Source organism: Vigna radiata, chromosome 10 (genome assembly GCF_000741045.1).
Source record: "Vigna radiata var. radiata cultivar VC1973A chromosome 10, Vradiata_ver6, whole genome shotgun sequence".
Classification (NCBI taxonomy): domain Eukaryota; kingdom Viridiplantae; phylum Streptophyta; class Magnoliopsida; order Fabales; family Fabaceae; genus Vigna; species Vigna radiata.
In genome coordinates, this window is record NC_028360.1 from 17378396 (window position 1) to 17390922 (window position 12527).

Below are 12527 nucleotides of genomic sequence, written 5' to 3' on the forward strand. Positions count from 1 at the left end.
ATAACTCATCTTATATCATATATTATATTCAATACAAAAAAAAAAAACATACCAAAGACACAAATCATCAATAATAAAAAAAATATTGATAACTTATGTTTATCGATAAACAAAAAATATGTTCATTGATAACTTTATGCAATTAGAACTTTACAGAAAGCTTCTTACAAAAGCTATTTACACAAGTCAAATCCCAATTCATAAATTAAAATATTTTTAAGTTTTGTCTAAATTAGTTATATAGCATTTACACTTAAATATTGTTATACTTTTGCTTAGCTAAAATTTCTGCTTTAATGTTTGGTTAGAAAAGTTGGGAGTGATTGGACTTGTATGTTGCTCGACATAATGTCTTTTTCCTTTTGCAATTCCGTTCACATTTATATTTTAAGCATAGTGATTGCGTGAGTCATTGATGATGTAATACCGAGATTAATTATACAAATATAAGATTACTAACTTAATTGTTTTTTTAAGAAAAACAGCAATGTGACTAATTTTACCATGAAGTTCATAAATATCAACAAACGAGTCAACGATTTTGTTAAAAATTTTAATATTTGTTCGCATATTTGCAAAGCATAGTCATGTAATCTACTTGTTTTATGCAACCTAATATATCTCTATGTGTTTTTCTTTATAAATTTAAATAGATGAGGTTCACTCACATTATCAGACTTAAAAAGAAATATATATATTAGTAAAGTAGTTTACAATAAAAAAAAAAGTTATAAATAAGTTAGTGGAAAAATGTTATTAATTTATTTTTATTTATTATTAGATTGAATTAGTAAGTTGGTCTTTAATTAGATCTTTAAATTTAGTCTCCATATGTATTTGATTCTTTTGATCTTATATTTCTTTATTTTTTGTTTAATTGAGTTTAATTTTTGTTAATTAAAGTGAATAGTTTTCATTAAATTGATTTTATCTTCGTTTTTAAGGTGATTACGTGTAAGTTCAGTGAAAAACTTAATTAGTAAATTGGTTTTATATTTTTTCTTTTTATTCAATTGAGTTTTTTATGGATTTTGAAAACGAACTCAAAAATCATAATTGAATTCAAGTGTTCATCTTTAATAATGCAGTAGACAAAAACAAAAATTTTGGATTTGTGATATTAAATTTAAAGGAGTAGAGTTTGGATATCAAAGAGACAATTTCTGTGAAATAATATTGTCGGTGAAATAATGTTGTCACAAAAAGAGTTGAAAAGGATTTTAACTCACATTTAGTCATTTACTGACAATATTAATGTTAATTTAAAAAAAAAAACACATTGTTTCTATTAAAAATAATTTATCATCTGATTAAAAAAAAAACATGCACACACTCAACGTATTCACAAATTTAGAAAACAAAGTAAATGGCTAATATATAATATCATGATTGAGGTTCGTAAATCATTTTGCAAACTTTGCCAATTGTAACAGCATACAAACTTGTTTACGTAATCAAGAATCTGGAATTTTTTTATAGTCAACACAGATCATGAGCTAGATAGAACTTTTTTTAACATTTGTTTCTTTAAAAGTTAAAAAAAAAAATTCTAGTAAATTATAAAATGAAAACAATGTCATTTTAAAATAGACCACGTAATATTTGATGAGTTGGTTGCCAAAAAAGTATTCCATACAAAATGATTAAAACATATAGGCCAAACTATAGACAATTAAGTAATTTAGTTTCTCAACCGTGCTGTAGATCTTTATAACTATAGAAAATTATATAGTGTAAAAATAGTAATGGTTCTACACTTACAAACAAAACACAATTTTGGTCTTTTAGTTTCGTTAAGCAATAATAAATTTTTATTCAATCAATATATACAAATATATTTTGATTAACTTTATTTTATTACAAGAAAATCATATATTATTAATGAGTATAATTTGTTAGTAATAATAAAATGTCGTTATAGTTAAAAATTCGTTAGTCAAGTGGTCATCAATAAATGTATTGATAGATTGAGAAATTTGTTAATAACTATTAAGAGTCAAGAATTTGTTGGCAAGTGAGTATTCATCACTAATTATTAACAAATTCTTATCATTGATACATCCGTCAGTATAAGACATATTTGGTTCTCTTTTTCTTCTTCCTTTTTCTCTTTTTTTTTTTATTTCTTCTTCTTCTTCCTCTTTACCTCCGCACCACTATGACGTCGTCGTGCCACCACCACTACCTCCATAACATCCTCCTCCTCTTTCTCTTTTTATTTGTGTTTCTTTTTCTTCTTCCTCATCTTATTTGTCTTCCTCTTTCCTCTTCCTTAACATTCTCCTTCTCCAACTTTTTCTTTAACTCTGACAACATTGTCATGCCTCTGCATCACCATCATCATGTCACCACTACGCCACTATTACATCACCATTAAGTCACTGTCACTAGTTGCAAAAAATACTTTATATACCATTTATAATCCATTTGGTTTAAAGGATGATGTGATGACATAATTGCAAATAATGTAATTTCTATACCGGTATGGGCTAGAATAAATATGGAAAGTTAGGATAGTAGTAATTTTGTAATTAAACAAAACACTTTCTATACCGAATAAACCTAGAATTGGTATAGAAAGTGATGCAATGACACTTTTGTAATATTAAAGAAAATTTTCTATATCAGTTCTAATAGTAAGCGCTATAGAAAGTGATTTATTTTTCTTCAATAGTAAACACAAAATCAAAGAATGTTTAGGGCTTTTTCTTCCTCACTTTTTCTCGACCCAACACCCATACCTCACCTCAAACTCACTTCCTTTTTTTCTTCACCTAATTATACCCAATCACACATATTCATCCAGAGAACCAATCATCTCATCCTGCCAGCCTTTTCACCACCACCCCTCGCCACTACACCGTGGAGTTGCTTGTCTACAACATTTGTTTGTCTTCATGAACATTGTAGCTGCAACTTTTAGTGACGCACGTAGTGGCTGGATCATGGAGATCTTATGCAATGGAGCTATGTTGTTGACATCATTTGCGATGTTGCAAAGGGGAATCTAGGCTCGTGTGGTCTCCTATGAAGGTTGATAGTGATGAGATGCACTAGCTTTCGCGATGGTTGATTTGCAATGACGGTGGCTAGCTTTCTGCGCAATCTTCTCTTTTCAGTGGTGGTTAATGGTGACATTGTGTTCGTATTGTGGTTCACATAGTGGTAGTACAACCTACATCAGTGTGGTACTCTTGGTGAGCGTCGACAACATGGATTCTATTCATTTATTTATTTATTTATTCTCAAATTATAAGTAACATTTAGGAAAAATGTGAAGTGGCATGGTCTATGCTTTTGTATTATATATTGAAAATGTAGGATGAAGAATAGGCAGATGGAGCAAGAGAAGGAGGATAGTTATGAAGAAGGTGATGGTCTGTTGAAGAAAATATGTGAAGTGGAGCACTATGAAATTAAAAGCAAAAGTTCATGAGATGCATAGGAGATGAGCCTTACAAGCATTTTTTTATATCGGTTATGGCTCTAATCGTATAAAAAAAGAGAACTTTTTATGCCGATTCTAGAACTAGTATAGAAAAATGAAAACTTTTTATATTGCATGTTTCTATGTCGTTTTTGGAATTGATATAAATAGTCTTTTTAAATTGGTATATAAAGACTTTTTTTTTACACTGATGCTCGTCCACATCCTTCTCTTTTTTTGTTCTTTGCCATTTTTTCTTACTTGTCTCTCCTTAATATACAAAAAACTTTATCAGATTTAACGAGAAATTTATTGTCCAAATTTCTAACGAATTTACGACAAAATAAGATTTTTGATAATTACAGTTACATAATTACTGACAAAAACATCTTTTGATAATACTAATTGTAATTCACCGATAAATCTTTCTATTTATTTTTATATACGAATTTGATATTGTCGAAAAAAATTGTTGATAAATTGAATTGTGAAATTTATATAAAAAAAGAATTATTGATTAATTTGTGTTTACCTATAGATCATTACTATCATTAATTAATGAAATTCGTGTAGTGTTGTGTAAATTTTCTTATGTTTTTAAAAATTGTTTTTAGTAATGTTATTATCACCATGTTTTTTGGTTCTGTTATATACGAAATAGTTACTTGTTTGTGGTTTTGTAAAACTTGAGGATGTAGAGTTAATGTATTATAAAGTTGTTTACCTTTAAATTTTAAAGTAATCATGTGAATGCATGCCATAAAATGTAGCTGTAAGTGAGAATTCTTCTCATTGATAATAATAAATAATAATAACCATATAACTAAAAGTGCAAATGTTTTGACTGATGAAATAATTAGGAGACAGGAAAACAGAGTTCAAAATTGTAGACGCCGTTGACTCACAAAGTGTGCTTTTATTGGATATGATAGGTTGATTGGGGTTGTCTTGTTACATAATCATTATGTCCAAAATTTCATATCAAAATTTTGTTTCATTAAGCAACATCGACTGAACAATTTTGGTTCCCAGAATAAATATTTGTTTATTCAAATAATGCTTTACTTATAGAAAAATAATTTCTTTATTACATAAGCTTAAAGAGTGCATTACAATAAACCTTTTCAATTTTGTGTATGTTTATTATAAACATAATGACATTAGTTAAGAAATAAAATTTAAACTTAATTCAACCTTATGAAACTAGTTTGTAAAATAAGATTTATAGTCATTTATATAATTTATATTGATTTTATTTCTAATCGATGTAAGATTTCTAAAAGACATCATCCATATCGAGATATATACATATCGAACGTAAAACTAAACATTAATGAGTAATTCGATAGTGAATAAAATAATATATCCAACATATAACAGAAAAACATTGAGATAAGTTTTAAACCATGATTCTTATACTATGTTCAATATAGTAAAAACTATATATAATTAATCTCTCTTTTGTTAAATATACATATAAAATAATTTATTTATAATAAAAGAAATATATACTAAAATCCAAATATCAATAAAAAATAATAACAAACTAAATAAAAATAAAAAATAAAAATATTTATATAAAATATCTAATAACATCTTTAATCACTTTCATTTAGAGCTGTCAAAACGGGTAACCCGGCTCAACCCGGCCCGGCCCACCACGGGTTGGTCACTTAGTGAGCCAACCCAACCCGCCTCATTTATTAGCGAGCCAGAAAAACTTGAACCCGGCCCGACCCACCACGGGTTGGTGGGTAAACGGGTTGGCTCACTAGCCCATTCAATTATATTTTTTTTAAATAAAAAAATACAAACTTTTTATAATTTAAATTTAAACAAATTTCACTCCTAAAAAATTATGTTAAAGACCAATTCCGACAATCAATAAAAAAGTATTAGTAAAAAAAGAGAATCAGTACTTAATAATATCAACAAAAAAAAATTAATAGTTTAATCTGTGACATAAATTCCCAAATTCAAAAATATCAAAAAGAGTTTGTTCAAATAATGTATACTCAAATTGTTTAAATAAAATGAACAAAATCTGATACAAGCATGTCAGAACATAAAAAAATCAATTCATGTCGCAAATCCCTATTTTTGTCATTATTGGGTTTTTGAAAAAAAGAAGAAAGAGAAGTGAGAAAACAAAAATGTGGAGAAAAGAGAAGAAAAAAAGGAAGAGTGTTTTACCTGCTCCTTTCACTGAAGTGAGGGTGAGAGCACCGTCAAATGAGAGAAGTATACCGTGACAGTGATTTGTGAGAGCAGAGGTTACTTTTTTGGTATACATAATGAGTGAACATAGTATTCTATTTTTTAGGGTTTCATAAATAAAATAATAAATTAAAAAATAAAATTAGGTAGGTGGGTTGGTGGGCCAACCCGGCTCACCATGGGTTCAACCCACATGAGCCGGGTCTATATAAGCCGGGTTGAAATCTGACCCGCACATAAATGGGTTGTATTTTTCAAACCCAACCCGGTCCGAACCCGTGACGGACCGGGTTGGCTCGCGGGTTGTGACCCATTTTGACGGCTCTACTTTCATTGTTATATGTGCTTAACTTCCAAATTGTGAGACTAGTTTAGGGTTAATAATTTCCATCTAATTCAACTAGCCTAACTCAATTACAATTTCTCTTCTATAAACTTGTGTGTGTTCAAGGGCAACTAGTTTAGCTTTTAACTATCATATGAACTTAATGGACCAAATTTATTTTTATTTACTAAAGGCTAATTTTCTTTATAGATTTTTATAATATTTGGATTTGAGGTTTTGCTTTAGATATAGATTCCAATATCATATTAGATGTTTTACTTTGCCATAATGTCTAAAGTGTGAGAATAGTTTGGTGAACTTTTCAATGTGAGTGATGTATTTTGTCAAAAAAATGTTATGATACCTTGACTTTTAGACTTCTCTCTCTGATTTAAAATTTTATCTTTTCATAAAGTTGGGTTTGTTTCTTAAAAGAAATTTAATTTTCATTCAGACATTGTTCCTCTTATAAAAGGAGAAAAAAAACACAAATAGATAGACTTATGCTTTTAAGATATGTTTATAATGTATTACACAAGTTTCATATATAATAGAAATTTTTTGAATTTTTTGAAAATTTCAAAACTAAGAAGAAAATCTTTAAAAATAAAAAAGTAAACTCAGAATAATAAAATAAAGAAAAGAGAAAAGAAGATGAAAGAAGAAGAGAGAAGAGAAGCGGGTGTTATGTTTTTTGGAGGAACCAAATTAAATGTATTTATAAATGGAAGAAGAGACCCATGATTTTGCGAAAGTAACAAACATGCAGTTAGTTGTTGGGCCTTGATCCAGTGGTCCAGCCTATGATGGGCTTCGCGTCATGCCCGAGAATAGTAAGCAAAGTAATTCTACCTCGCTAGGACTAAAATGTCACAAGGAGAAGTGCATAATCCATATTTCCTGTGTTGTTAAGATACATATTATGTATATACTTTGTAATCAAGAAAATGATTTGTAATTATTAATCATTTTAACTATATTTAAGAAAATATTTTTAAAACCATGGAGACTAAAATGTTATTTTTAGTTTAAAAGATGAAAATTATTTTAAATTTAAGAAACTAGAAATATCTATTAATTTTTTATTTATTTCAAATCCCATCTTATCCTAATGAAAGATAAAAATATCACACGCACATGCACATTAATAAAAACAATATCAGTACTAATGACACTCGTGATACCTAAGATGATTTAGGACTACTTAAAAAAAAAATTAGTTGTTTGTGTATATAAAATTAGTTTTTTTAAACAAGTAATTAAAAATTAGTTTCAATAATATGTCTAACCTAATAGAAAATATTAATAAATGTGTCGTATTATCAATCTAAAACCTCTAAATCTAAATCTTAGACTAAGTTACCAATGCAAAAACATTAAAAAGAAAAAAGAAAAAAAAATTGAAGAATTGTAGATGAGTGAAAATAAATTTAACAAAAAGAAATACAAACAATTGGGGAAAAGAAAATATGTAAATAGCCAAATGGTAGATTTAGGCAGATTATGTGATGTATAACACATCTACAATTTCGATGTTACATGTGGAAATTCCTTTCAAACTAAGGTCTTTGAAACAAATAAAACAATATTTTACTTGGAATGGAGAAAATTAATGAAGTCAGATATTTATACAGAAGAGTTATATATATTAGAATAATACTCTTTTTGATGTATTAACAGGTAAATCAATGAAGAAACAATGTTAGACACAACAAATTCCGTTATTCATTACATAATTACAATTCCAAGGTCTTATGACTACTATAAAATAAGATAATACATATCACATATATATTAAGAGAAATGCTTACCAACCTTTACGTCAGATTTTAAACAGGATTCTGAATTCACCTTACTGACGGCAAACAATCCTGGATCCCCCTAACATCGTCATAATTCATAATATTTAAGGGAAAACCAAATTTATATTTGATATATAAACGCATGAGATATGTACAAGAAAAAGAATATTGAAAGAGGGACAATTTTATGCACATGTTCTTTCTTTTCCTGATGGGAATCCCATTTTTTGGTTGCCTTCAGACTGATATCATATCAAACTGCTATGTTCAAGCTACTGCAAGAATAGATACTGATATATTCTGCAACAGACATCTCCATTATACATGCATAGGCAGTTTACAAGTTCCCTTTACAAGACTTGTTAGCAACCTTTGCGAGAAGAAGAGTTACATGTTATCAGAGGAATCAAAGAAAAGAAAAGAGTTATACTATAAAACCGTAATCTTGTTATATATTTCTATCTTTGACAACCTAAGTAAGCTTAGAGGATGCTATCCATACTCGTTAAACCACACACAAAAAAAAGGGAATTGTACCAACTCAATCTTTAGAAGAGAAAGTTGTCTGGTGCAGATAAACATCAATACTAATTGACAAGAATCATCAACTAACCCATATAATAAAAATAAAAATCCAAAAGAAAAAGGTCCTCAGTGGACATTAGAGGCCACAAAAGGATAAACTCTTATCTAACTACAAATCAGTGAATTGACAAAAAATAAATCGATATTCAGCAAATATTGGCATACCAGAACACCATACTTTACTTTCCAGCATCCAATTTTGGCTTCAGCAGATACAAAAACTGTCTAATATCAAATTACACTGTTCAACTTAGCAAAATGGAAAAGAAACTGAAAAGAACAAATGGCTATCAATCCAATAAAAAACTAAACCCAGAAATAAAAAATAGGATTGAATAAAACAAGAATTATTCGATCCTAGTATACCATGAAAAAACTAAGTGGACAATATAGTACCACAAAGCTGAATATTGTATCAGCACATTACAAGGTAGACACCAATAGCTATCTAATTTTTTTTTTTTTTGACACAGTTCATAACAACAAAAGCATAACATTATTCTTACCAAAATAAAATAAGAAACAACTAAAACCACTAGTAAAACCTTAATCCAGATTGAATCTGAGAACCACGACCCAAGAAAAAAGAAGAATCATTCTGAACGATTGGCGAACCTCTCAACATTGTTATCGCTCAAATTGATTCCAACCATGGCTTCACCCAAGCCGCAACTGACCTCAGCCAAAACTTCAGGGTCGCTGTAATGAGTGACAGCCTGAACAATGGCTCTAGCACGTTTGGCAGGGTCACCGCTCTTGAAGACGCCGGAGCCGACGAAGACGCCATCGCAGCCAAGCTGCATCATGAGGGCGGCATCGGCGGGAGTGGCGACGCCACCTGCTGCGAAGTGGACGACGGGAAGGCGGCCAAGCTGCTTGGTCTGCATGACAAGGTCGTAGGGCGCAGCGATGTTCTTGGCGAAGGTGAAAACTTCGTCGTCGTCCATGTTACGGAGAACCCTAATGTCGCTCATCACAGAGCGGACGTGACGCACGGCCTCGATGATGTTGCCGGTGCCTGCCTCGCCCTTGGTGCGGATCATGGCGGCGCCCTCGCGGATGCGGCGGAGGGCTTCCCCGAGGTTGCGGCAGCCGCAAACAAAGGGGATGCGGAAGTTGTGTTTGTTGATGTGGTTAGCGTCATCGGCCAGCGTGAGAACCTCGCTCTCGTCCACGTAGTCGATGCCGATGGCCTCAAGGATCTGGGCCTCCACGAAGTGCCCGATGCGGGCCTTTGCCATCACGGGGATGGTAACGGCCCGCTTGATTTCCTTGATCAGCTGTGGGTCGCTCATGCGGGCCACACCACCCTGGGCCCGGATGTCGGCGGGTACTCGCTCGAGGGCCATGACCGCGCAGGCCCCGGCCTCTTCGGCGATGCGGGCCTGGTCGGCGTTGACAACATCCATGATGACACCGCCCCTGAGCATCTGGGCGAGGCCGACTTTGACGGAGAAGGGTGACTTCTTGGTTTCCGTGATGGCACCGTTGCCGTAGACGGTAACCACACCGGATCCTTCTCCTTCCATTGAGTGAGATACAGTTGTGGACTGTGTTAGAAGGAAGAGAAAGAGAAAGAGAAGAGATTGTTGTTGTGCGGTGGGCAAAGAGAGAATGCAAATGAGATGTTTATGTAGTCCTCACATCTCTCTCCTTTTGAGGCCTTTCCCTGCCTTCAAACCTCCCAATCAAATGCAGCCACGCATTCATCCACTATCTCCTCCACATTTCATAATTATCTTCCCTTTCATTTCCTATATTTTTGTACCTTTTTCTCATTTCTTTTACTAATCTCTTTAATTATTTATTATCAAAAATACCTTTTTTCAATTAACAAATATCTTCTAAAATTCCACTCAATATTTGTTTCTATCTACATTTTATTATTCTTTTCATTTTACGCCATTAGTCTATTTCACTATATAAATTATATTAATTATTATTTTTATTTCAAACAGATACATTAACCACTTGTATTTAATTTTATAATTTATTATTTTCCTGTCACAAAAATATTTTGTATTTATTATATATTTATAAGAACACTTTTGTTTTTCTTTTTTTGAGGTCACCTATTTACCAAGTGAGACATATCTACAGATTTTTATTAAACTGGTATTTTAAATTGTGTAAAGAACTATCTGCTATATAATTAAAACTTTATTATAGATATAAATAATGCTGGAATAAAAGTTTAATGTAGTTAAGTTTGTCATTAATTTTTTTCCAGAAGGAGAATAATTATTATTAAGTGTTTTTTCAATTTGATGTGCAAATAGAAATAAGTTTTTCATTTTCATTATCAGTAATATTTACTACATTAAATGTGAATAAATTAATATTTACTATATTACATACAACTGAATTAATACTTGGTACTTACTGCATTAAATAGAAATAAATTAAAATATTCTAAAGTTGAAAATAAGATATTTAATTAGGCTCTCCTCATTGTACAACTGGAAGAATGTGATTAACACTTTATTTCTTAAATTTTCTTCCTATTGTTTATTTGAAATTGCATTCTTTTTAAGTGAAACTACACATACTGTGAAATTAGTTCACAAAAATTATTCATAATTATATTTTTTTACATGTTTATGTGTTGGTACTTGTTTGACTGGTTTTGTTTCCCTTCTTATAACGTAATATGTGTGTTTAGATTCTTACTATGCTATTATTTAGTGCAATTTGTGTCATATATGGGTACTGTCTCTAAAGAAAAAGTAGATTTTCTAAATGCTTCAAGAAACTTGGTCTTTTAGTGCATTCGAGAAGGACATTCTTGTACACATCTCTAACCATAAAAAGTGCATTTATAAGGTCTATATTTAGTTATTTATTCTTTCATACAATATCTCATTTTTTATCTCTCTCCCTTCGAATAATTCACTGTGTTCAAGTGTTGTATCGATGTTCACAGTAATTTAACTTGTATTTTTGTCTAGTTTATTATATATATATATATATATATATATATATATATATATATATAGGGTTTGCTAACTTGCGTACGCCTGTTTTTCAGTTGGTACATTTTAGCAATGTGTACCGGGTTTCAATAGACAAAAATACCCTTATATTATGAATTCTAAGTTTTAAGGTTAAGGATATTTTAATAATTTTCATTCTTAAAATTAAAAAAAAATAAAAAAAGAAACCCCCAAACCCTTACCCGCCTCTTTCATTCCTCTCAACCCTTTCTCTTTCATCTCTTTCACTCAGACTTTTTCTCTATCATCCCTGCTCTAGCCCCAATTGAAAAAAATCAGAAACATTTGTCTTATTTTAATAATTTTCATTCTCAAAACTAAAAAAGAAAACCAAACCCTTACTCACTTCCTTCATTCCTCTCAACCCTTTCACTCAAACATTTTCTCTATCATCTCTTCACTAGTCCCAACTAAAAAAATACTCATTATTAAATAAAATGGTTAGAGAAAAAAATAACTTACATAAATACAAAAATTAAAGNACCTAATTTTTTCTTTATATAATTTTAAATAAAATTTCAAGATTTAGAATTTTTATTGTTTGATTTTATCGTTGAAAATTTTATTGTATTTTGATTTGTTTTTTCTTTAGAAAAGGAAAACAAGTTAATGAATTTCTACCAAAAAAAATTAAATGGCCACGGACGTCGTGTGTCAGAATGTAAAGAAAGGATGCTCATAAGTCTTGGTGCAAGTTGTGTCAGTCGACTGTAATATATATAGTGAAGATAATGAAATTAAAGGATTATGAATGAACTTTTTTCGGAAGGTGAATATGTCAATGACTCAACTCTTTACAAAAGTAAATTGTTTAGTTTTTTTTAGTTGGAGCTAGTGTAGAGATGACAAAGAAAATGTTTGAGTGAGAGAGATGAAGGAGAAATGGTTGAGAGGAATGAAGGAGAAATGGTTGAGAGGAATGAAGGAAGTGAGTAAGGGTTTGGGGTTTCTTTTTTCAGTTTTGAGAATGAAAATTTTTAAAATAAGGCAAGTGTTTGATTTTTTTCAATTGGGGCTAGGGTAGGGATGACAGAGAAAAGGTTGGAGTGAAAGAGATGAAAGAAAAAGGGTTGTGAGGGATGAGAGAGGTGGGTAAGGGTTTGGAGGGTTTCTTTTTTTATTTTTTTTATTTTGAAAGTGAAAATTATTAAAATATCCTTAACCGTAAAACTTAATTC

The 12527-nt window shown here is 30.6% G+C and overlaps 1 protein-coding gene across 1 annotated transcript; it reads right to left on the bottom strand.

Moving 5' to 3' along the window:
- Nucleotides 1-8534: 8534 nt before the first annotated feature.
- Nucleotides 8535-9988, bottom strand: LOC106774430 (pyridoxal 5'-phosphate synthase subunit PDX1). The gene has a single exon (XM_014661423.2). The coding sequence runs from the start codon at nucleotides 9883-9885 to the stop codon at nucleotides 8950-8952; it is 936 nt and encodes a 311-aa protein (XP_014516909.1). The 5' UTR covers nucleotides 9886-9988; the 3' UTR covers nucleotides 8535-8949.
- Nucleotides 9989-12527: the final 2539 nt, after the last annotated feature.

Coding starts and splice junctions, on each gene's coding strand:
- LOC106774430 (XM_014661423.2), bottom strand. CDS start 9,885: ATGGAAGGAGAAGGATCCGGTGTGGTTACCGTCTACGGCAACGGTGCC.